General features: G+C 32.5%; 1 protein-coding gene across 1 annotated transcript; it reads right to left on the bottom strand.

Annotated features, from left to right (window-relative positions):
* Window positions 1–266: 266 nt before the first annotated feature.
* LOC128175731 (apolipoprotein(a)-like) lies at window positions 267–26,529 on the bottom strand. The gene is made up of 13 exons (XM_052841557.1): window positions 26,256–26,529; window positions 25,385–25,636; window positions 25,005–25,262; window positions 23,738–23,821; window positions 23,361–23,599; window positions 20,569–20,626; window positions 20,346–20,444; window positions 16,036–16,287; window positions 15,158–15,409; window positions 14,776–15,033; window positions 9,420–9,656; window positions 7,994–8,092; window positions 267–301 (listed from the first exon to the last, which is right to left on the bottom strand). The coding sequence occupies exons 1-13, from the start codon at window positions 26,527–26,529 to the stop codon at window positions 267–269; spliced, it is 2,397 nt and encodes a 798-aa protein (XP_052697517.1).
* Between the last annotated feature and the right edge of the window lie 847 nt (window positions 26,530–27,376).

The raw sequence follows: 27,376 nt of genomic DNA, 5'->3' as shown, positions 1-27,376 counted from the left end.
GATGAATAGCGTTATTTATTTATGTGTCTTATACTTATTTTTGTACATATGTTTTATTCAGGACCACAATGTAAACTAGTACTTTGTCACTAATTGTGCTATCCTGTCTAAATAAAAGACTTTATTATCATTTTAAAGAAAGGAAAAGACCAAAGTCTGGAATTTGCAACCATTTGACTTCTACATGACAACGCACCAGCAGAAAAAATCCAAGATTGTGAGATCATTTTTGGAAAAAGAAAGGGTCATATTTTGCCCCATCCTTTCTATTCACCCGACTTGTATCCATGTGACTTTCCCCCTAAATTACAAAAGCATTTGTCAGGAACAAGATATGCAGATATGCTTCAAAGAATGGTTTAAGCGCTGCCATTTATCAGTACACCAGTAATACCATTCGCAGTATAACATTATATCAATGCATTCAAAGCTTGGATAAAGCGGTATGTGTGTCTTTTAAAGAAGAGTATTTTGCAGGTAGCCATTTAAAATATAGCAAAAATATCTAATTGTGTTTTTTTTTTGTAACAACGATGGCATAATTTGTTGAACGCCACACATATCTGTAACTTATTTACAAATAACTGCGTTCAAGATCAATTTTACCTTGTTTTAATGAAACTTAAAATTAGAACAAATTTTGACTTGTCTAGATAATTTAATGTCTCAGAAAAAAACCCTGTGTCAAATGTGTTCTATACATTGATAATTTTTATGCTATGGCAGTGGATAGAAACCTATGACCACTGAAAATCCTTTTTTACTTGTTTTGTATATATATTGAAATTTCTCACTACTAGAGTAATAGTTGATTGTGTCGAATGTCTTCTTAATAAACCCAACACTTCCAAAAAATTAGCAAGCTACTTTTTTTTTTAACTTTTATTGAATTCAGATAGACATGTAAAACGACAGAATGTCTTGTTTTTAGTAATATTCAAGACCTAAAGATATCCAGTTAAAGAGTCCACATTAAGTTTAACATTGGACTTGCCAAAACTTTCGAGATTTTAGTTGAATGGATTATAAATTAAATGTTCTTCACATTCTTCATTCGTATGCTTTATACTGATGAATTTCAAAACTTGCATTGTTCCCTCATATGTTTAGATAAATTTATATAATGCAATAATTTGTTGTTTTTACATCAATGTCAAATACATGTATGGAGGACAGTGAAATCTAAGTGATGACAATTTTGAACCTGAACATTAAAAGATTGGAATATAAAACATTAATTTTCTCGAACTTATGTCTACCAGACGCTACAAAAGTGTAATCTTGATCTGTCATATTATTCCTCAAACGCATAAAGAAAAAAAGTGTGGAAAACTGAAGTTTTGGAATTTCTTTTCCATTTACTCTGACTTTTAAGAGTATAGGATGATCATCAGTCTTGATAACTGAATTAATGCTCAATTTTTCGATTTCGCATGATGAATCACTGTCATCACTTGTCTGGTCAACATTTCGGACAAATTTCTTTTGTTTTCTTGGTTTGAATTTTTGTTTTCCTTTACCTGTAATTCCACAGGCTCGAATGATATGTCCTGTTTTGTTACACTTTCGGCAGACAGCTGATTTAAAATAGCAATCAGCTGAATCATGATTATTCCATTGCAATGAATGCAATTATTTGGCTGCGGCGACTTAGGTTTTTGATGGTACGTTCTTTGTTGGTTGAGTTTATTGATACTTACTTGTTTATGTCTTAGTTCTTGTGCATCTTTTGAGGCGGTCTCCATTCCCACTGCTATATCAATGGCTTTTTGAAGTGTAAGAGTTGATTTGGATAATAATTGCCTCTGTATTTGTTCGTTATTAAGTCCACACACTATCCTGTCGCGAAGAGTGTCAATTTCCTTAGCTTCATCACATATTCGTTTACTGATTCTCCATCTAGTTGTTGCCTACGATTGAATCGGAATCTCTCTGCAATTACAGATGGTTTGGGAGGTGATCTTTCAATAATTTCACAATATCCAGTAAGTTTTTATCTGCCGGTTTTTCAGGACTGGTCAGGTCTCTCCATAATGAATAGGTTTTTCCCCCGATCAAACTTAAAAGCGCCGGTACTTTCATATCACTTTCTAATTTGTTGGCCTTGAAATATTGTTCAAGTCTCTCAACATATGAAGTCCAAGTTTCAATGCTGTCATCAAAGGGATCAATTTTTCCTATATAACCTGCCATCTTAGTAATAATGACTCAAACTGTTAATCACAGAAACTTTGCAGTCACTTTTATACGAAAATTTCCATGGAATTATCAGTTAGTCTTAGAACATCCTCGTCGCCAATGTGTTGTGTATTAAGAAATACAAACACGTCCGTTTACTACGGCTACATTTTATTAACTGAGAATCCATTAAGGTACATCACAAAAAGTTCACAAACTATCAAATATCAACTTCAGCAGAGCCAGTGCTCATAATATAAATAAACTACGGAGTTTCCCATTAATAAATGTCCGAATCAATTACTGCCCTAAACATTGTTTTATTTATGCGAGAGATGCTAGAACTTAAGATTTTATCAGTATAAACATAACATAAATACAAAACATATTTATCAATTTTTAAATGTTTTAATTTGTTTTACAAACAGAATTGATGTTGAAGCGTATTCAAAACTAATTTTTGTTTCGCAAACCACTCTGAAATTTATACTAGAATCTGATTTGCTACAGGATGCAGGATAGGATAGGATAGAGTTTGACTTCATTATATCTATCATGTACATGTATGCTGCATCCTGTATCCTATCCCACTCATCCTTGTCAACTTTCAAGACAGCAGCATTGTACTTAGGAAGAAAAAATAATAAAGTTAATAGTTTATGAAAAGGCAATTGTCCTCTTGTTCTCTGTGCATTAAAATAACTAGGTTTATCATGAAAACATCGATGATATTAAAATATGCATATCCAATGAGGTATATACATTTCATAGTAATCTTGGTCAAACAAATGTTTGTATGCCAGTTGTAGACACTACCGTTACCTCCTACAATTTTATAAATGAAATGAATGGTTGTTTTTGTTTTTTTTTACACATTTATTAAGCATAACATTTTTGCTACTTGCAGGCTGATTGGCTTCCCTATCTTTTATGTAAAACCGACAGGAAAAATCATGTTATTGATTTTAAATGTATTCATATACTAGAGACAACTGGAGTTTAAACACGTTATCATAAATCATGCATGGACATAAGTAGACATATGCACGTGAATGACTATCTTTCTGACCTGTCATTACCATTTCTTTGTTATAAGAAAGAGCAATGCCTGTCAAAAAATAATTAAGGCGTAATTGAAGACACGGAAGAGTACGGGCAGATTGTGCTTGAACCCGCACGTTAGTAAAGGTTGTTATTTTCAGCTAACTGTGATGGAACCCCGCAGAATAGTGAAGTGTGGGATGTCGGTCTTACTGTGTTGAATTTCCAAACATTGGTGTCGGTTTTATGAACAGATTTACATCAGACTGCCCGTACTGAAACTTTTGAACGTTAATTACTCAGCAACCCAAGGTGGCAGGGGATATTTTCGAAGGAAAGACCCGGTCAAAATTTTGAAATATAGGGAGAACCTGAGGTTTGGCTGGTTATTTGAGGGGTATAAATTGCTAGAATATTTATTGCATTCATTTTGTAGATAGAGGAGCTCATGTCAATTTCATTGACATATGACACTTTAATACTGGTAGCACTTTTCATCAGATATGGAATGAAAATGCGAAACTGTGGCCAAAATTTTCACTACGGTTTTGTGCTTGAAAAGGAGGGTGGGTTCAGAACACGAAATGTCACTCGAAAAGAAGGTGATTGATTCCCCCCCCCCCCCCATCAATTGGTAATTATTTGCATGGGTATACATTAAGCTACCAATCCTATGGTAGTTTATGGCAGTTGCTCGGGACTGGAGCGTGGTGCTGGACCCGTGAAAATGTGAAAAAAGGGCAATTTTTCAGAAAATTTTGAGACTGTCCCTGGCTATTCTATATATTGCTATATAAAAGTTGTACTTGTTTTATTCTTAAATGTTTAAAAATTCTCGAGAGTCGGGGCCATGTGTCCCCTGCATGCAAACCAATTTTAGCAAACGTAAAAATCCACTGAAAAATTAAATTACATATATGAGCACTATCTGCCTCACATTTCCTCGACCAAAAAAAACTATTCCCTGCCACCCCAGTCTTGGTAAACAATGGAATATCATGTACCTCTTTCACCAACTAAAATACAACTTATTAAACTTTTGTTTTGTTTAGAAGTTTTTTTTTTTCCAGCGATAACTTGAGCGAGAGTTACGAATTAAGCTTTCCCATTAATTCATCATATGGATTTAAGAACCTTTACACTACTATATACAATATCAATCAAATAACAGATACGTTAGAATATTTTGGGTAGCATTTGTAGTAGTATAGCCGAGGTGCATTCCACCGCTTGAAACTTGTTTTGGAACTATATAGTGCCCAAAAATGATATACCAATGCGTGCATATCTATCATCATGAAAAAATCTAAGTACAGAAAGCACTGGAAAGCGGTAAGCAAGCTTGTTTTATTGTTGGAAATACATGCGTTAAGATTTCATTTTTGGGCACTACATATTGAAAGGGGAAAAAAAGATAAACCGAAAATTGAATAACTCCGATACACTTTAACAAAAAAAACTCTTATTCATTTATTTTCATAACTTATTTTGATATGATGGTACATTGCACATAAATGCATGTGATTATTATAATAATTATAAACTGAGAAACTAATAAGTGTTTCTTTATTTACAGACTTTTTGATTATTATTTTGTAAAAGAGACAATACAAATGGTGTATTTCTTTTGCTTATCTTGAGCAAGAGAGTGGGCAAACTAGGAATAACAAGCTATTAAAATCTCGATACTGTAATGCCAGGAGATAGGAAAAATTATGAATTTATCATTTTTCACATTAATTGATTATTTGTCTTATTAATAAGGGGTTAAGTGGATAGATTTTTATGAATTTTACATCACTTTATACCTAATACAGTTTATTCAGGATTTAGTTCTCTTGAATGTTTACTGTATCTGCTAAAATCTATTGTTAGCACATGTTTACTTTTCTTTTTAACAGTTTGCATATTTATTTTTAACATAGTGGATTTAATAATGTATGCAAGGAAACAATGCATGTTGATTGTACCTATGCATCCTTATTTCGTGCTTTTCAATGTCTACTACATCTGTAAGAGTACTGGATTCCTGGAGCTGGGTAGATTGTTTACATCCCGCTGCCAGCTTTTCCTCTAGTGTATTGAGGTAGCCATCGTTTGCTCTCCGCCTCTAGTACATTCAGTACTTTGAGTGAAGTATTTAGTTTGTATTCTGACAGTTCATGCAAGCTCGATAATTTTTAAATTAAATATTTACAGCCTCCTTATTCTTTTTTACGTTTACATGAAAAACGGTGCATCATTTCACAGCAAACACGCGAAATCAAAACAAAGTATGTACATGAATATATAATCAATAGTTTCTATATTTGGTCCCAATTTCTTTGCTTCTAACTTTTCTAATTCAAATTTCAGCTGCGGAATCGTCATCATTCCATAATTTTTTGCCAATGGGTATGTTTTACTCCGTTAATAAGTGTAACTCATCCAAAATATAATAAAGTGTAGCGATTTTACGTTGGACCGATTTTTTGTTGTCGTGACCCATAGCGGTGCTAAATATAAGTCATACATGTATGTAGCCCATTTCTATTCCTTATTGGAAAAAAACATGTTAAGAGTGTGTGTTTTCTTACGAATTAAGTATAGATTGTAGATGACTTATCAAAATAATCATAATCCTTACCACATTTTGATATGCTGCATTCATCCCATTCCTGTGTCCCTTCTGTATGACAGCCCGGTTTTTCTTTGCTATGACCAAAGTTACAGGTGGTTCCAGAACGGCAGTGGTGAAGAGACTTTGTTTGTTTTCTAAATCCTTTATACACATTTTCATGAAAACATTCCAAAGCTAAATGAATATGAAATAATCAATAATAATACACATGTTAAATTAACGTAAAAATAACAAAACGTAACAATCATGGAGTTGATTGTTAAATCTTCTAAACACGAAACAAGTCGATCATTTCATCATACGAATCATATTGTATTTTTAATGACAATAAACTCTAAATGTAGCATAATAAGGATCTACATACTTTTATAATGTTTTAATACCCACAAGTCATGAGTTTTTGTAGTATTAATATTTATGTTTGGTATATTTTTTCAAAAATGAAAAATCAATTATGCAACGTTATCAAAACAAGAGGGCCTTTGGCCACATCACTCACAGAAACAACAGTCATAATACAATCGGCCTTATGGAGTATATTTGGAAAAAACTGGAAAATATAATAGAATAGTTGATTATTTAAGAGGATGTTCTTAAGATAGGGTATTCTTATTTTTAACATTGTTATATAATTACATGTAGTCATATCACATATTGAGCATTGCTGTTCTAAAGATCTTGAAAATCAGGAGTATGTCACAATGCTTGCATCCGTGAAAATAAAAACCATAAATAATAACCTTTGATTTTTTTTTAGAATTATTCAAAAAATCTTTAATACCTGAGTATGTTACGAAAATGGTTTTAGTTAGTTTAGGTTTGTGAAAGAAAATTTTTAAAATGTTTTTTCTATATATTCCTGTGTAAAAATTTGAACCCCCCCCCCCCCCCCCCCGCTTATTGTGTCACCTATCAATAGAGCAAACTTAATTCACACTATCTGGGGATGCTTCAACACAAACTACAGCTTCGGAACGTTTTTAAAAAATAAGCTTTTCCCCTACATATTCGTATGTAAAAACTTGACTCCCACTGTGACCCCACCCTACTTCTGGGTATCATGACTTGAACAAACTTAAATCTACACTACCTTAGGATATTTCCACAGAAGTTACAGCATTTCTGGCCAATTTTCTTTTACGAATAGGAGATATCTTTCTATTTTTCTTTGTAAATATTCGACCCCAATTGAACCACTACTTCACCCTTATGGGTAATGATTAGAACAGATTTTAATATGTACTTAGGGAAGGATGCTTTCACACAAGTTTCAGCTTTTCTAGCCAAAAGTTTTTGAGATGACTTCTTTTTAGAATTACCAACAAATATTCAAATATTCCATTTATTCTGTATGGAAGAGGTTGTGACATTTCATTTTGTAAAATTTGAATCTCTTCGACTAATTATGTTTTGTGCCAAGTATGACTGAAATTAGCTATGTGGTTCTGGAAAAGAAGTAAGAAATGTAGAAATGTGTTTCGTATTTTGTCAAAAATCTTAAATAAGATTTCTCTTTGTTTCGTATCTCAGTAGGTCGGGTTGATCCCTTGGGGTTAAGACCTACATTGCGCTCACATTCTGATAGGTATTGAAACCTCAAATATTATAAATGCGTATACAGTGAAACACGCTTATAACGAAGTCCCAGGGACGGGCAATCTTACTTCGTTATAAGCGTAATTCGTTATATCCGTCAAGTTTACAACAAGAAATAAAGTCACGGGGAATGAAAATCACTTCGCTGTAAGCGTCAATTCATTATAAGCGTGTTCGCTGTAACCGTGTTTTACTGTATACCATTTAGAATGAACTATTTTTTTTCTCAATTTTCGATAAGCATATTTTTGGAAATTAGAATCGTGAAAAGTTGATTTTTTTTCAAATCTAAGATATACGAAAAAAGCATTTATATTAAGCAAAAAGAAATTAATACAGGTGAAGAATTTAGGAAAATTTAAAAATTGTTAAATTCGAACAAATTCCGATTGTAATTAACTGATCTCAAATAGAACATAACAAGGTGAAAATCTGTCTTATTCGTATGGTGTATATTATGACAAATCTTTACTTTATGAAATTTGCAAAATTCAGAAAAAAGAATTATCTAAAAAATGACAATTACATATACCTAAGGATAATAATGTCTCTACTTACCACAATTCTCTTCGTCACTTTTATCGGGACAATCCTCAATCATATCACAAAATTTCTCATTTTGAATGCACAAGCGGTCCTCCAGGCAAGCAAAGCAATCTTCAATAACAGACATTTAATGAATGCAATATACTTTAAAAACTAGTGGAGAAATGTATTTGTGTAAGATTTTGTGTTAAAACTCAACTGTTACCTTTGCATGGTGTGTTTTGTATGTGTATGTACTTTATCTCAAAATTCACAAAAGATGCAATGGAAACTGGTGTCATGATTATCTAGTGAAAAAAATAAAAACATCTTAATATTTCAAACAGAGTATGAAACCAGGCTCTTTAACTTTTACTAAAGCTGACATGAATTCATAAAGGCAGATGTCGCCAAATAGTTTCGATCGCTCCTCAACCACTAGGGTATATTTACCGACCAAAGAAAAGTTAATGTCGATTGCTTTACAATCAGGGCATTGAAATGCACTGACTATTAAATGTTAAAACTACACATTGTCATGTCATGCCATGATTTCGTTGTTACCGCTTAAACTTCATTTGAAGCTAAAAATTATATATATATATATATATATATATATATATATATATATATATATATATATATATATATATATATATATATATATATATATATATATATATTCCATTTACAATCCAAGAAGATTTCTTAAAGTTCTCAAACCTGGTAGCCATCGGATGAGTAGTCTATGTTAACTTTTGTAGGCATCCACTTGGTGCTATTCTTGAGACTCGTCAAGTTTTGTTTGGCAGTACTTATATCTAAACGTATGCCTTCGCTACGGTATTCCATTTCTAAACAACTTCCAGTGTTTGTGAATCGCATATTTGGTAATCTCAGTGTGGGTAATACTGGTTGTGAAGCCGTCAAATAAGCTGAGAGTGCTAACGCTATTGTTTTGTCTACAAGCAAGTAGTAAAAATCATGATACCATTACACAAATGATGTTTGTAACTTGTTTGTAACTTGATATAAGCCTTAAAAATAAACATACAATCAATATAAAATATTGGACTATACAACTTACTTTCTATTTCATTAAGAACCCATTTAGTTGTTTCATCGTTTATTTGGTCCAATGTACAGTTGCTTTTGAAGAAGTCACAAATATATTCTAAAAAATATACATGTAAATGATATCAAATGTTAATTTCGTTTGACGTATATATACCCAAACGAAGGGCGGAGTATGCTATAAATACCAATCACAAAATCGAAGATGTGTTACCTTATCAAGTGTAATGATTTGAAACTGAATTTAATATCTAACATTTTTAAACGCATCATTGCATCAAATACTTTGCTGTATTTGATTTAGATACAAAAAGGTCCAGGTGAGTTTACAAAGACAGTACAACAAGTTAATATGCTTTCTTGCCGTTAAAACAGAGCGGGATACCACAGGTCTGCCAGCGCACATTGGGATCAACTGTGTAGCACCAGGGATCTGAACTCAAATTGTTTGGATTTCGACAAAAATTTTCTTGCGCAGCGAGAGTAGCTCCAGGAAAGCTGATTCTTGGGTCCGGCTGGTGAGGGGTAGTTCTATCCCAACGTTGACAAAGTATTCCTTCAGTAGTGCTGTTTTGTTTTCCGCTGTACTCTGATCCAGATTCTGTAGTCTTACAGTCGTTGCCTATTTCAGTTTAAAGTAACAATCATTGAATTTACAAAGCATATGTTATGTATTGCATTCAAGTTTGTTTATTGTTATAAGCAATGCAGTTTACATCTGTGAGGTAAGCGTCTTGTCACATGATCTATTATTTTTTAACAACATATTTTGTGTAGAAACTTTACAAGGTGTCAGAAGTTCGAAGCTGCTACCAAGGATTATGGGGCAACTGAAGCCTCCTGGCCATTTGCTGAAAATTAGATAGAGTGGGTGAAAGACAATAAATTACTGGTAGCTACTTTTTGAACGTAGCCGGCATTAAAGCATGAGCACCCTTGGTCTATAACACTTTTGGGATATCGGCCAACAATGCTACTAACTTGATGGTTTGAAAAACAATAAAAATACATGTACTGTGAACCACGTATGATTTTAACATACATTAGGCATGCGTTTTTCAGGCGTAACTATGGTCCGGATGTGGACATAGACAATTCTGTGACAGATTTTAAAACTAGAGTGCAGCCTTATGAATTTGGAAATTTATCTGACGGATTAATCGGAGACAGAATAGTGTGTGAAATGTAGGATAAGCACATCGTGCGTGTTTACTCAGAGAATCTGATTTGACATTAGCGAAAGCAATCGATGTGTGTAGGGCTCATGAAATGATTAAGAAACAGACAAAACCCTTAAAAGGTAGTGAAGAACAAGCGGCGGAAAGTCAGTCGAAAGAAGAAACAGAGACACATCTGGAAATCAAAGGCTTGACAGCTCTGATGGGAGGTTATGTCGTAATTGTGGAAGAAGACACATGAAAGATGCATAACCTACATTTGGAAAAACTTGTCATCGTTGTCACAATAAGAATAATTTTGCCAAATACTGTTTGACAGAACTACATTTGTATCTTACATCTTACCAGCCGATGAAGAATCTAACGAGGATACAGAACATTTCATTGGAACCGTACAGATTAATACAGTAGATCAAGATCAGATGACTGAAATCTTGACATTTAATGACCACCATGTAGAAATTAAGCTGGACACAGTTGCCAAAGCCAACATTACTTCTAAACAAGTCTTTAACAAGTTAGATATGAACGATCAGCAGCTTACAAAAACACACGTCAAACTGGTAAGATACTGCGTAACTGAAATCACACCGAAGGTCATCAAGACTTTGGAATGCGCGGCGAAAAGTTTGACTTGTCATTTTCATAGTGGATGCGAATACTCACGAAATTCCGGGAAAGAATGCATGTACAGAAACTGAATCCACTACGCGCGTACACTTAGTGAAAAAGGACTTGTCGATGGAAAACCGTTACTCCGGCCATACACACATCGAGAAAGGTCTCTGTCGCACTCCGTAATAAAGTGAAAACAGAACTTTTGAGAATGGAACAGTTAGGGGTTATCGCGAAGCAAGATCAACCCACCGATTGGGTTCACAGTCTAATTACAGTGCGTAAACCTAACAAGATAAGACTTTTCATTAGCAAAAAGACATGAATCGTGCGATTTTGAGAGACGTAGCATTTAAAAACAGTCGACGAAGTGATTGAAAACCTTCCGCAAGTCAAAATGTTTTTGAAGTTTGATGCAACTTGTAGATTTTGGCACATCAAACTTGATGGGCACAAGTCAAAGTTATTAACATTAAATACCCTGTTTAGTCGGTACAGGTACTTGCGTTTGTCATTTGAAATAAGCTACGCGTCAAAATGTTTTTAAACGAGTACAAGAAATATTTTGGATGTAAAGGAGGTAGCGTGTAAAGAAGAGGACATCCTAGAATGGGAAGTAACCACTGCTGAACATGACTCCCGGGTACATCAGATGCTACAAAGGTGTCGTGAAATGAACTCTAAGTTGAACTAGAGTAAAGTGGAGTTTCGTGTGCCTGAAATGAGGTATGTGCATATAGGGTATTTCATTACAAACAGTGGTACATGTATTAAGGTAGACTCTAAGAAAGTACGAGCGACAGTAGACATGCCAGCACCAATGAGCGATTCAGGAGTTAAGCGAATTTTAGATATCGTACAGTGTGTAACAAAGTTCATTCCAGACTCTGTCTGGATTCTAAATGATAAAAATCGTGACCAAAATTGGGGGGGGGGGGGCCAATGTGGGGTTCAAAGTTTAACATTGATAAACATAAAAAAAGTAATGTTTAAAATTCTTTTTTTTAAGAACCAAAGCACAAGAAATTCCAAATAAAGCATGTAAACATAGTGAAAAATTTAAATCTTAAAAATCATGACCTTTAAAAACTGGGACCCGGGGGGGGGGGGAGGTGTCAAAGTTTAACATATATAGGAAACAATGTTTAAATATGTTCTTCTCAAAAATTACAATGCAACAATGTAGGATATTACTATGCATACATCCTTGGCTATTTTTGATTCTAATGTGTTAAAATCGGGACCCCGGACTAATACTGGGGCTATTTTAGATTTTAAACTCTTTAAAATCGTGACCCCCGCACCAAGAGGTTCAAAGTTTAACATAGAAATATATTGCACGGCTCAAGAGATACAGCGGAAAAATCGCTTATTCCCCGCTGACTGTCACCGCTTCGAAATCGGCCTTTAGATCTTAGTATAACTAAAATGGAAGAGGTTTAAGGGTTTCCCAATAAGTATCAATAAATATTAACATTATTTTAGGAAATATGTAGGAAACATGTTTAAAAATCTTCTTCTCAAGAACTAAATGCCACAGTTTGTGAGATTATTATTCAAGCATCTTCAAATTTTGAAAATCTAAAATGTGGAAGTCACGACCCCCAGACTACAGTCATTTCACGCATATCTTTTACAATTTCATGCAATGCTATAGTATGCGGTTTTAATGATATGCTATGAGATTTCAATGCAATGCTTTGAGATTTGTATGTTATGCTATGAGATATTGAAATAAAGTCCTAATGTTATGATATGTTATGCTATGGTATGCTATGAGATTTGATAAAAAACGCCCTATACAGAGAAGAGTTCCACATTTTTCGAACTAAAATAATAATTAAGAAGCTTTAGTTTACAACTAATCTGCAATGTTAACATTTATTCTTTCAAATAAAAACATTAAAAAATTAAAAACTGAGTTAAAATTATGTTCTTTGCTATGCTATGGTATGCTATGACGAATGAGATTCTATGAGATTGTATGGTATGCTTTGCTATGAGATTTCAATGCTATGGTATGCTATGGTGAATGTTGTAAAAGATATGCATGAACTGACTGTAATATTGGGGCCCCAGGTAGGGTTCAAAGTTAACGTAGAAACATATAAGGAACATATTTGAAAAAATTCTTTTCAAGAACTACAACGCAACAGTTCGAAGGAATACTTTGCAAGCCTCTGTCGCTATTGTAGTTTCTGAATTGGGAAAATTCTGACACCGGATTAATACTTGGACCCCAGAAGGTGTTTAAAGTTTGACATAGAGATAAAGAGGGAAAATGTTAAAAAATCTTCTTCTGGAGAACAACAATGCTTCAATCTGTGAGATTACCTTGCAAGCATCCATAAAAATGTAGATTCTCAAATTTATAAAGCTGTGACCACCGAACTAATACTGGGGCCCCAAGGTGAGCGACGTGGCCCAGGTATCTTTTGTTATCTCTTACGATAGCATACCGTTGCATTGCGCCTCCGTTGTTTGCTTCCCTTGACTGATTGCTTATAATTACGTGACCATTAATTGGAGTTGCAAAGACTTATTTACGTAACCGATTACAAACAACAAATCATAAGCAAAGAATTGAAATAGAGGGATATTCTCTAGATATTACTCGTTCGAAAACTATTTATACGGTCAATAGCGTTCAAAACAGTGCACTAACAGTGTTCAAAATCAAAAGTCCAGAGTTTAAATAAAAAGCAGGAGTAGAGCAAATACGGACCTCTACAAAAATAAGCGTAGGATCAGGTGCCCTGGGCGGGGGGGGGGGGGGCGGGTGAACAGTCTCTGCTGAATGGTCATATCCACCGGGTGCTCTTTGTCGTAATGGGGAAAACGAGAAAATCCGTAAACACTTCGATGATTAATAATCGCCTAACAATAAACATGAAAATCGTCAGTCAGCATTCGACCAAACGGAAGATTGTATTTGTTCACAAGTTCGTTTTATCGACTATCGAGACTTCAATCGAAACTGTTGATAATATAGTTTCAACTTGTTTATCAGTAGCTTTCATCGTTTTAAGGAAGGAGTCTTCTCGTTATCAAACATACTTCTTATAATAAGAAACTCATGAAATTTTGACACACTAAAACAGATTATATAACTAAATGAATCTATCAGTTTAATCAAATTTGACCTCTTTTGTTTTTTTGCATATAGGTCAGGTCAAGGTCATTACCTTTTTCCTCAACTTAACAGATGATAAAAATAAATGTAGGTCTTTGCAGTTATGTAGACATCTGTTTAAGATATGAAAATGAAATAATAGAAAATCAGAATGCATATCAGCTTATACTACTAAATTGGATTAAATTTTGGTATTAAAATTGATATGGCTTAGCCCGAATTTCCTCTAATTTCTTAAATTTTGAAGATATTTAATTTTTTTATGCTTCCAATATTAAAATATTTCTTATTTTTACGTATTATGAAGACTTTATATATAGATATGAATTGACAAAAAAACTAACATTTTGACCATTTAATGAGAGAAAAAAACTGATTTTAGTGATTTTTTTTACACAAATCAATGTATAGAATGGGTGCTTTAAAATGCTTATAAAATGTAATTTGATAGGCACATTTTATTTTAAAAACAAATGTTGAAACCCAAGCATCAATCGTTTGTTTACATTAGGCAAAAAATCCAACATTAATGTTATTGTTTTAAAAATGCTAAAACAGACTCATTATTCTACATGAATTCTGAATTGTGAAACATGATATTTTCCTACGCCAATAGTCCGCCAAAAATAAAGTCCTTGTTAGATTCTAAACATTGATTACTATTTATATGCTAAAATGTATGATAGTAAAAAAGAAAAAAAGTATACTAGTCCAATTTCCTTTCATCTGGATTTAATGAACAATTAAATCAAATTTACGTTTGAGAGAGAGAGAGAAAGAGAGTGAGAGAGAGAGAGAGTTGGTGTCACACTTACTTTTTTTACATTCTGGAATCTTGCAGTACTGAATTTTAACTGTGCTATTTACAGTAAAACACCATGGCATTCTGTCGTCATTAGGATTCCTACAATAATTTTCGTGTTCAGAAGCAGAAAGTCCCATGAATCCTACTGAGAAATTATGTTGATGTGGTTCCATCGAATCCCAGCGTTGACATTCTTCTTTGTCCACCGTTTTATTTTCGGTCCCAAAATAGTCTAAGCCTTTGGGACTATTAAGACATTCTGTATCATCTGAAAAACAAGTTTTTCAAAAAAAATCTAACTACTATGTGTTTAATAATATTATAGATCTCTAATATATCAACTTTTCATATCAGAAAAAACCTATCAAATAATTAGAACAAATTATACTCACTGCGTTTACAAAATGCAATGTTGCAATAATCCCAAAAACCGCCAGATGTTTCCGTAAAGCACCATGGCGATTGGCGTTGGTCGGGATTTCTGCAATAATTTTCATGATCACTTAGTTTTTCTGTAAATTCGCTGTTGTTGATATATTCGTGCTTTGAAATGTTTATGCTATCCCATCTCACACACTGATGTCCATTGACTGTGCGCGAGATTTTCCCAATGTATGCTTCTCCTTTTGGGGTGTCTCGACATTCTGTAAGCAGAAGTAATGTTTCATCATAAGATTTACTGATACAAACGGCAGCTTGTAGAATATACACTGTAAGAAACCCTTGTTGTCATAAGATACGTCACTTTTTAATGATTCTCTTAATAACCTGAAATCAATGATTTGAAATTCTACAACTTCTTCTTTAACATATCCCTCATTTTATCCAGCAGGATTTTGTGAGCCGTAAATTGCAAGTCTGATTTATGGGAGAAACTGTATCTGTTCGGCATATCAATCCGCATTATTCAGGTAAATCGAAAGCATCTAAAATTACTCTTACTACATGTACGTACAGCGTCTGCTGTTACTTACATATCATATTCCATAACTGATTAACATTTACCGTTTCATTTCAACAAAAGATATTCGATTGAGATTCTTGAATTTAATGATTCTGATTTATCACTAATTAATCCGACATGAAAAATATCATAGTCTTGAAAAATGACACAGACCTGTAGTTCTAAATTAAAATTTGATTTTATCTATGGTAATTTCAAATTTAAACTATACTGATATTTCAAATAACATTCTACTTTTTTCCTTCTGTTTAATCAAGTGTTTTCAATCAAATGTTATAAAAACATGAAAAACTGGCATCTGATTACCACAGACTGGAACATTACACCATTCCCATTTTGTCTTTCTGTCTGCTGTGTAACACCACAGGTCTCTAGAATAATTTGGATTTCGACAGTAATTTTTTTGTAAACTAGCTTGTTCTTGCTGTGGGTAGAAAGAATGCCCATGCGGGAACTGACTGTCCCAGCGTTGACATGTTATTCCGGAAATGGTTCTTGAAACGTCTCCATAGTAGTCTAATCCCTTTGTAGTCATTTTACATTTTGAAAAGTCGATAGCTAAAAAAATATTTGTTAATTTAAATACATTTGCTGTTGGTATATATTATACAACATGATACTAAATGGTTGTGGTTTCAAGTGGAATGGCAAAAATAATCTAAACACTAAGAATGTCATTTCATATAAATACTAAATTGATGAATCATCCATACTTTTTGAGGGCCGTAAAGAAATTATATAATAAATAGAAAGCGTTCTTTGCATTTAATCTTAAATCATTAAAAACTTACGAAGATTCACTCAATATAAGAAGTTTGAAAAGAAGAGGTCAAGAACCTATTAAGTACGATTATTTTGGAATACAAATAAATTTTTAAAACCAATCTTTAGAATTGGAAAATGCTCTAACATTACTAATAAAATTTTGTTTCATTGTGTAAAAAAAATTATTAGTGCAAGTATTGGGATAACCGACCACTCAAAATCAACTATTTTTTCTTCGACTGCACTTTTACTTTAGCCTTTAATATTCACATTTTCAGCTGTCTTTACCATAAGAATCATTTTTGAACCCTTAAACCCAATAACATGAGTGGGCAGGTCTTATAGCATAACCAAAAAAGGTATTGTCTGCGCTGCGTAGTAATACATAGCATGTGCTACATAAAAAAAAAGTGGTTTAAAAAAATTTTGTTTTAAAGTTTACAGATTGGAAATAATATAAATATAAGGAATTATTCTTTGAGTATTATGAGGTGATACTTTCGGTGGGCGTGGTCAAATCCAATAAAGCCCGATACATAATACAATTTTGGCTTTACAAAACAATAGTTTTAGAGTTTAAAATGATTGATTTTTCTTTAGACCTTAGGATAAAACCTATCAAGCCAGTAACAGAAATAAACTGCAAAAATAAGAAATTTAAGCCAAGTCCTCATAAACCCTTTGCAGATCTAATTAAGAAAACTCGGTGATGCCGTGGCGCTATTTAGCGAACAACTTGAGTTGTGCCCTTAAGATAGATAGATAGATAGATAGATAGATAGATAGATAAATATATATATATATATATATATATATATATATATATATATATATATATATATATATATATATATATATATATATTCTTATCGAATGAAACAACGGGAAAATATACACGCTAAGGTATAAATACAACTTGAAAACATGTTGACTAGCTGTGAATCAGAGCATAATCAACGGCGCTTTTAAATAGGAATGAAGATTTAACATAAAGAAAACAAGGAATGTTTTATTGATAATGTTTGTAGAAACCTGTACCGAGAGTGAAAAAGTCGCTGATATGTGAAAGCATGCAAGCCATAAAACCAGGTATCGCTGTCGTATATATTGCGGAAAAAAGAAATTTGACAAACCACAGCTCATTGAACCTTTCTAAGCAGAGAGGTATATATAAACGGGATAGGCAACATCTACTATGTTTCTTTTCTATACTATGACCACGCAAGCCTCGACACGTTTGTAATACTGTTCAATCCCATGCAGTAAAATATATCCTTTTGTAAGTGATTTGATTAGACCATTCTTAGGGAGGTACGGTACTCGAGTACTTGTGCCTCAACATGTGAAAAGCACCGACAGTTTTACCAAAGATCACACGTGTGTTTCTTTTAAAGTTTATTTATAAGCGCTTGTTTAAAGGTGCATGATCACGATTTTGGTCAAATTTTATTTTTCTGTTTTAATTATTTACAATGCTTTAGAAATGCATTTCGAATGACCAAATGAAATTGGGGAGTCAGTAGTGAGGTTATAAGCAAGATACCGGGCTCACAATTCTTTGTCATGTCAACAAGGCTCGTGCCCTGTTTTTGTTTACATTAGTTCACTATACCGGTAAAAGTTCTTTTACAAGCTGATTTTTCCATCTTCTGATTCAATCTAAGCAAAAATAAACATATCTTAACGTTTACCACATTCATTTTTGGTCTAAAAATGGAGTTTTCACTTCAACGTTCAAAATTTAAACAAAAGCTTTGTTTACATAGCAAAGAATTGCAAGCTATGTTACTCGCTTATAACTCAACGAATGATACTTAAATTTCGATTGCCTATTAAAAATGCCTTACTGAAGCATTGTAAACATTAAAATTGGGAAAATAATTTTTGACCAAAATCGTGACCATGCCCCTTTAAAACGCAGTGATTGGATCAGCTACTCGAAACTGCAGCCAATCCTAAAACGGAGTTTGCCATCGAGGTTTCGTAAGTGATCTACCAAGGGTTTATGGGGAACGGAGTGAACCGAAACCATTTGCTGGCGAAGATCAAATTTTATAATACAAGTAGAAATTTATCATAATTCTAAAAATATCGAGATTGACTAATTGTTAAACTAAACATTGGTTATTTTAAGTGAATTCATAATGCATTATCATAGTGTGTAGCTTTTTTTTCTTCTTTTTGGAATAGTTGATATCGGGTTCTATCAAATTTTAAAATATAATATCAAATGAACAATTTATATTTTATGATTATTTTCTTTTTAAAACATTAACCTAATTGTTCTTGACAATATATATACATAATATATATACATATATTGTATGTATACAATATATACTGTTCTATTTAGACCAATTTAAGGCTATAAAATTCATTATAAGCAGGCAAGACATTGTGTCCCATTGTTTCTGAAAAAATGCCAAAAATACAATACAAATCCATCAAATATTATCAAATTGATTTTTAAAGATTTTTTTTTATTTCAAGCCATTTCATTCAGAATTCTATGTTGTATATCGTAAACATCTATTGAATTACTTTTCTGAATTTTTTACCACTTATTCTGAACAAAACTGAGCCAAGTGAATATTCTTTACACAAGCATATAAACAGAAAACCTAACAATAGAAGAGAGTCTTCTAGAGGCCAGCTGTCTTTGAAAGAAATAAATGGGTTGACTGTAAAAACAAGTTCCATTTGGGTAACCACAAGACTTGATGTGATACCTGGCTGACCCAATTGAATACCTTATTGCGCAATTCAGTAAGCTATTGAAACCCTTACTATAATTCTGTATTTTAAAAGATATGAAAATTCATTAATTAAGAGATTTCCAAATTAACTTGACCTTCGACCTTTATTTCATTTTGTTTGGCCAAGGTAGATGCTTCTATTCTAAGTGGTCCGAAGTCTCTATGATAGATAGTAAAAAGTTGGAAGTGATTTTATTGAGGTTTCAATACCTTCAGATCCTTTTTGTATGAATAGACTGAAGAACCCTGTAAGTGTACTGAAGACACTGGTAAAAGTTCCAAGTCTCTATCTCTTATGGTTTCAGAGGAGTAGCGATAACAATTATTTAGTATATAAGGGGCAATTTTTTTTTAATGTCTTGAGATGTCCTACTAAATCCATGAAAAAGTTTTTCTCTACTACCCTAAACAAAAGAGATGTAAACACTCATTAATTAACGGATTTCCAAATGACCTTGACCTTTGACCTTTACGTCATTTTTGTCGGCCAAGGTAGACGCTTCAATTCCAAGTGGTCCAAAGTCTCAATGATAAATAATAAAAAGTTGGAAGTGATTTTATGGAAATTTAAATACTTTCAGGGGCAGTCACTACTAGAAGGGGGCCTCAGAACCTTTCGGTATGAATAGACTGGAAAACCCTCTAATTGTTCTAAAGACATTGGTAAAAGTTCCAAGTCTCTATCTCTTATGGTTTCAGAGGAGTAGCGACAACAAGCATTTCCTTCTCAAAGGACAATAACTCTGTATGTTCTGGGAGTTTTTTACACAGGGTCAACTGGTACCATAATTTTTATTGAGCAATTACATAAAGTTTAAATTGTTTGGATAATTCTAATACCAAAAAAGTTACCCCGAGGTAAATATAAAAAAGAAGAAGAATAAAAAACATAAAATCAAGAGGTTTTTCACCTGAAAGGTGGAAAGACCTAATAAAATATTGGTGGGTCGAGTCACCTAAGATTAGTTTCATTACTTTATAAGATATTGAATAGTCACTTAAAAGAAAGAGAACGACAATCTTGAGAAAAACATAAGCTAAATCAAGATAATCAGATCTCAGTTTATGGACAATGCTGTGTACAAATCTACCTACCACAGTTCTTTTCGTCACTGTTATCGGGACAATCCACAATCATATCACAAAACTTCTCCTTTTGAATGCACAAGCTGTCCTCCATGCAAGCAAAGCAATCTTCAATGCCAGAAATGTAGTGATTTGAACATACATTTTAACAAGCTATTAAAGCAAAGTATAAGTAAACTTCTCTTACAAAAATCAAATCAGTAGTTACCTTTGCATGGAGTGGTTTGTATACGTATGTACTTTATTTTAAAGTTCACTGAGGATGAAATGAGAACTGGTGTCATGATTACCTAAAATCAAAAGAGCATTTCAATCTAGGAATGCAATAAGGCCCCACAACTTTGGATAGAGTATGTGTATGATAAATATTGAAGGTTTTTTTTACTTAATTCTATGAGTTTTTTTCACACGTCCTAACATTTTTTATTTATAATTTACCTAAACTGAAAGCTTAATTGTGCTTATCCGTTTTCTTGTCAACAGCCCGTGTTATTTCTAGTTTAATTTTGTCATTTTCAACCAAACTTTTACAAGGTGAAGAGAAATAAAATAAAATTCAAAAATAAGTACACTCTTGAAAAATGGGAAACTATTGGTGTCGCCAAAATAATCAATACTTCAAAAACAACTGCACAAGAGAAAGTGTTTGTATTTACGCTTGCAAATCCTTTCCCTTATATAACAATATTTAATCTAAATGTTGTTTTCCTTGCGAAACTGCACGACTTAGTCAAGAGGTCACGATAATGCATAAATAATCTGGGTAAATACTTTTTCTATGTACACAAAGTAACCGACTCATATTAAATTTAGCTGATATCGTACTGAAAACATGTATGTTTAGGCATAAACGACAAACTCCGTTAAAAACATACTTTGTTTTTGTAGAAAAACTTTTGTTCGTATTTTGTTCACAATAAAATTTATTATGTTTAGGTCGAAATCACAACAATACGTCACTGAAAATTATACATTAGCAATATGCCAAAGTAGCAAAAGTCTGTCTTTTCACTTATCTTTGCTAGATCAAATTGCAATTCTTTATTACCAACTTTTCGTGTATTGCCCTTTTATAATGCATGTAAACCATGTCAAACCGAAAACATTTTGCTAATCTGTCCGTATCAAATAAAACAGCTTTTTTTAAAATATCGGAGAAAAACAATATGCTTCAAAATCTTTTTTGTCTGTAATATGAGTTCCTCTTACAATACCTTTGTAAACCTGTTCTTAATTGCTATTTTTTTTTCAAATTTCCAACAGATCTGTGATTTAATTCAGCTGAAGTAGTGAATATCCGTGGAACTTCAATCGTTTTATTTTAAATTTTTTAGTAGAAGTAAATTTAAATTTCCTCTTAAATTTACCTATTTAAACAAATACTGTGTCGTCGAAAATAGTGCTTTATCCATTTATACTGTTAATCAATACTTGTAACGTTGTCGAATAATTGTTGATACTTAAACTTTCTAGGTCAGCAAACAAAAAAGTAAAAATGTTATTAGAGTATTTGCAATAAATGTAATAAAAAATAAAGAATATTAAATATTGGTTGATCACGCGATCAAATCTTATATAAAGCCTTTATGAAGGGCTTTATGAAATAATCTGGGTAAATACTTTTTCTATGTACACAAAGTAACCGACTCATATTAAATTTAGCTGATATCGTACTGAAAACATGTATGTTTAGGCATAAACGACAAACTTCGTTAAAAACATACTTTGTTTTTGTAGAAAAACTTTTGTTCGTATTTTGTTCACAATAAAATTTATTATGTTTAGGTCGAAATCACAACAATACGTCACTGAAAATTATACATTAGCAATATGCCAAAGTAGCAAAAGTCTGTCTTTTCACTTATCTTTGCTAGATCAAATTGCAATTCTTTATTACCAACTTTTCGTGTATTGCCCTTTTATAATGCATGTAAACCATGTCAAACCGAAAACATTTTGCTAATCTGTCCGTATCAAATAAAACAGCTTTTTTTAAAATATCGGAGAAAAACAATATGCTTCAAAATCTTTTTTGTCTGTAATATGAGTTCCTCTTACAATACCTTTGTAAACCTGTTCTTAATTGCTATTTTTTTCAAATTTCCAACAGATCTGTGATTTAATTCAGCTGAAGTAGTGAATATCCGTGGAACTTCAATCGTTTTATTTTAAATTTTATAGTAGAAGTAAATTTAAATTTTCTCTTAAATTTACCTATTTAAACAAATAATGTGTCGTCGAAAACAGTGCTTTATCCATTTATACTGTTAATCAATACTTGTAACGTTGTCGAATAATTGTTGATACTTAAACTTTCTAGGTCAGCAAACAAAAAAGTAAAAATGTTATAAGAGTATTTGCAATAAATGTAATAAAAAATAAAGAATATTAAATATTGGTTGATCACGCGATCAAATCTTATATAAAACCTTTATGAAGGGCTTTATGAAACATCTGATCACGCTACCAGTCCGTTTTTCTATCCCCTTACATACACATCCAAAATAAATATCATACTCCTTAAATGGTAGTAAACAGAGCATAGATTCAGGCAGGTACATATAATCTATAATTACCTGATCGACAGTTTTGCAACAAGAAATTTCAAAATTTGTCGCAGTAGAGCAAGATGTGTCCAATAAAAACACAATGTATAAACTTTATTTGCCTGTTATTGTTAAACGGAGATGCATTATTTTAATCCTACGAAGGATGTAACACAACCTTTTGCTATTTATTTTAAATAAACGTAGGTTAAAGTCATCTCCTACCTAATTTACAGTATTATGCCTTGTTTTCTCACCCCCCCCCCCCCCCAAATTCGAGATAAGGATGCACTTTCTGACCCTAATAGATTTGTAGATTTGAAACATCCTTATTCTTCCTTTAACTTAAAGTAACTCTACTAAAGATCTACAAGTGTTTGCTTCATAAGAATTTTTCCATATTTACTCCTATTGTCATGTGAAGAATCTAAATTTATATGCAATTTTATTACAATACGATAACTTGAGTTAATCAAACCTGGTGACCATCGTCCGATTTATCTAGGTTCACTTTTATAGTCATCCACTCTGGGCTGTTCTGGAGACTCGTCAAGTTTTGTTTGGCAGTTTTTATATCTAAACGTATGCCATCGCCACGGTATTCCATTTCTAAACAACTTCCAGTGTTTGTGAATCGCACTTTAGGTAATATCAGTGACGGTAGTGCTGATTGTAGAGCCGTCGAATTAGCTGAGAGTGTTAACGCTAGTGTTTTGTCTACAAGTAACAGCAAAACCCAGAATATAATTTTACAAAATAAACTATTTACCTGTCGTAAATGATGTTTGTAACTTGATATATCCTAAAAAATACACTATCATTGTCAATATTATACATTTGGATTTTTCAACTGACCTTCTAATCTATTAACCCATTTGATTTTTTCATTGCTTAGTTGGTCCAATGAACAGTTGCCTTCGGAGAAGTCACATACATAATCTATAAAATAAACATGCATATCATATCAAAAGATAATTAAGCTTGAAGCATATATACTTAAACAACGGGCGATGTACAAGTATGTTATAAACACTATTAACAAAGATCAAAGAGTTAACAACTTTTCAAGTGTACTTTTTAAAAAAATGAGATTAAATTTTAAAAGTAATTTTGTATGGATCAACAACATGCTTTGCATAATTTGACACAAGTTCTGAAAGGTCCAAATATATTTTAAAAGACATTTCAACAAGTTATTGAGCGTTCTTGCCGTTTAAACAGAGCGGGATACCACAGGTCTGCCAGCGCACATTGGGATCAACTGTGTAGCACCAGGGGACTGACTTCAATTTGTTTGGGTTTCTACAGAAGTTTTCCTGTGCAGATAGGGTGGCTCCGGGAAATCCGATATCTGGATCTGGCTTATGCGGGGTAATTGTGTCCCAACGTTGACAAGGAATTCCTCCTCGAGTTCTGTTTTGTTTTCCTTTGTACTCTGATCCAGTTTTTGTGATCTTACAATCATCGCCTATTTCAGTTCAAAGTACCCCAATTTATAAAACACTAAATCAAATAATAATCAATAACGCGAACAATCAAACTCAAGATATACATATTTAAAAAGCATTCAAAATAACTATGGAATAGCAGTGGCACTAAAAAATACAAAGCATAAAGTTTTGATTGGTATTTTAAAAATATTTCAGTCCAAATTTCCTCTATCAGCTTTAAAATTCCTATACAGGTACATTTTTATTCAATAAAAAAAATTGAATGATGATAATACTAAAACATTTATAGTTTTAAACTTATTATATTTACCTTATTCTGCTGTCATAAAAACTATATGAGGTAGTGATTAAGACTTTGAGATACTGTGTTTTTTATAGTTTTGAAGAGTTTTTCAATATTTTAGTAGTGCGCGCTATACGATTATTTAAATAAAAAAGTGAGATAAAACCAACACAAAATATGCACAATTATTTAACTTACAAATAATTTATTATCTTTTAATACAATAGTACTGCAAAGAATATTTCAGAGAAAAACAAAATAAGAAAAATCCGAATTTTTTTCTGCTTTTCTAGAAGTCCAATTTTGTTATATACATGTAGTAAAAATATCAAAAGTTACGTCAGTAATTATTCATTTCAAAAATACATTTTGTGTTTAGAACACTTACTTTTTTTACATTCTTGAATGTTGCAATACTGAAATCTAACTGTGCTCTTTACAGTAAAACACCATGGCATTATGTTGTCATTAGGATTTCTACAATAATTTTCGTGTTCAGAGGCAGAGAGTCCCATGAATCCTACTGAGAAATTATGTTGATGTGGTGCCATTGAATCCCAGCGTTGACATTCTTCTTTGTCCACCGTTTTATTCTCGGTTCCAAAATAATCTAAGCCTTTGGGACTATTAAGACACTCTGCAGTATCTGCAAAACAAGTATTTCAAAACACCCACCTAAAATGTGTGAGATATAACATTATGTATAATAAATTGACATATTTTGATATCACAAAAACATATTAAATAATTAGAACAAATTTTACTCACTACGTATACAAAATGGAATGTTACAATAATCCCAAAAACCACCAGATGTTTCCGTAAAGCACCATGGCGATTGGCGTTGGTCGGGATTTCTGCAATAATTTTCTTGATCACTTAGTTTTTCTGTAAATTCGCTGTTGTTGATATATTCGTGCTTTGAAATGTTTATGCTATCCCATCTCACACATTGACGTCCATTGACTGTGTGCGAGATTTGTCCGATGTATGCTTCTCCTTTTGGAGTGTCTCTACATTCTGATGGCAGAAATAATGTTTTTAATTAAGGTATTAAATATTTCACATATGATATTATTATAATGTAGTACTTGTATTATTCAGGAGACCAATAAGCAGCTAATGGAAATATAACTTGAAATCAATGAAAGGCAAATGCCAAAATATCTTCTTTGACATATCCCTAATTTTACCCAGCAAGATTTTGTGAGCCGGAAGTTGCACGATTTTTGTATGGGAGAAACTGTAGTTCTACGGCATGTCAACACGCATTTTTTTCGGAAGACCTAAAATCTACAGATAAAATCACTCTTATATGTACTATGTACTGCGTCTGATGTTTCTTACAAATAATAGTTTGTTTACAGTTGATTTTCAAACAATAATATTTAATTTAAATTTTTAATGATTCAGATGTATCAACAATAAATCCGACATATATTAATAATTATGATATTTTTGAAAATATGAAATAGGCCTGTAGTTCTAAACTTTAAATTTGATTTCATCTATGGTAAATTCAATTTTAAAGTGTATTTTGAATAACATTCTAAATTTTTCTCTTCTTTCTGTATAATCAAGTGTCTCTAATTGAGTGTGATAAAACATTTTTTAAAAACTACTTGTAGTATCCGTTTACCACAGATTGGAACATTACAAAATTCCCATCTTCTGTTTCTGTCTGTTGTCATACACCATAAGTCATCATCGTTATCCGGATTTCTACAGTAGTTTTCGTGTAAACGAGCTTGTTCTTGCACTGGATAGTAAATATGCCGATGAGGGTACTGACTGTCCCAGCGTTGACATGTATTTCCGGAAACTGTTGTTGAAACGTTTCCATTGTAGTCCAATCCCTTTGTGGTCATTTTACATTTTGAAAAGTCGACAGCTAAAAGAAATGTGTTTATCATGAAAAAATGGATATTTGATATCTTTACTTTGATACTTTGTTATTTTGAATGAAATAGAAAAAGTAATATAACAATGTATATAATGTTAATGCGGGTCTAGAGGTTTTGGGGGTGGGTTCCAGACATCTCTCTGCGAAAAAAATGGAATTTACTCAGTAAAATTACATAAAATACGCATATGACCTCCCCTCTCCTAGCGAAGAAAATCTTGAATTATCCCCCAACGGATTTTTTTTTGAAGTTCACAACATTCAAAAAAAATTAGCAAGATTTTTAAACCCTTCACGCTGTGGTTTATGACATATTAATGCCTTCGTTTACTAGTTTAAGGAATAAACTAGGGATGACCATCAACTAAAATTTTCTTGATCGATTACTCGAAATCGAAAAAAATTATCTTTTGGACGCATTAGATTTAGTATTCTTTGTGATCTTGCCTAAGTAATGAAATAGTTGTGTTGTTTTTAATAAAATTAGAGGCGCGGGTTCTGTAAATTTTTTCTGCAGTGGCCGCTACATGTACCTTCATAACCTGCATAAATCAACAGGAAAGTATTTTATTGCTTATTTATTTACATCTTTCTTTAGACTATAGTATTGATTTGATTATAAAAAGTTTATTAAATTTGCTAAATTATTGTTAAAGGGGCATGCTCACGATTTTGGTCAAAAATTATTTTTTCCGATTTTAGTGTTTACAATGCATCTGTAAGGCATTTTTATTAGGCAACTAAATTGTGAGTATCATTTGTTGAGTTTTAAGCGAGTTGCATAGCTTACAATTCTTTGCTATGTACACAAAGCTTTTGTTCACATTTTGAATGTTGAAGTGAAAAATGCCATTATT

This window comes from Crassostrea angulata, chromosome 3 (assembly GCF_025612915.1).
Source record: "Crassostrea angulata isolate pt1a10 chromosome 3, ASM2561291v2, whole genome shotgun sequence".
In the NCBI taxonomy this organism is placed as follows: domain Eukaryota; kingdom Metazoa; phylum Mollusca; class Bivalvia; order Ostreida; family Ostreidae; genus Magallana; species Magallana angulata.
Note: the sequence above shows the minus strand (reverse complement) of the source record. Positions and strands in the feature narration are given on the sequence as shown.

What these genes read in the sequence shown, in the direction of transcription:
- LOC128175731 (XM_052841557.1), bottom strand. Translation starts at nt 26,529, where the DNA reads ATGATAAACACATTTCTTTTAGCTGTCGACTTTTCAAAATGTAAAATG. An exon ending in ATGGGTTAATAGATTAGAAG is followed by an intron (nt 23,600 to 23,737) that starts GTCAGTTGAAAA and finishes TGTTACTTGTAG; the next exon opens with ACAAAACACTAGCGTTAACA. An exon ending in AATCGGACGATGGTCACCAG is followed by an intron (nt 20,627 to 23,360) that starts GTTTGATTAACT and finishes TTTTGATTTTAG; the next exon opens with GTAATCATGACACCAGTTCT.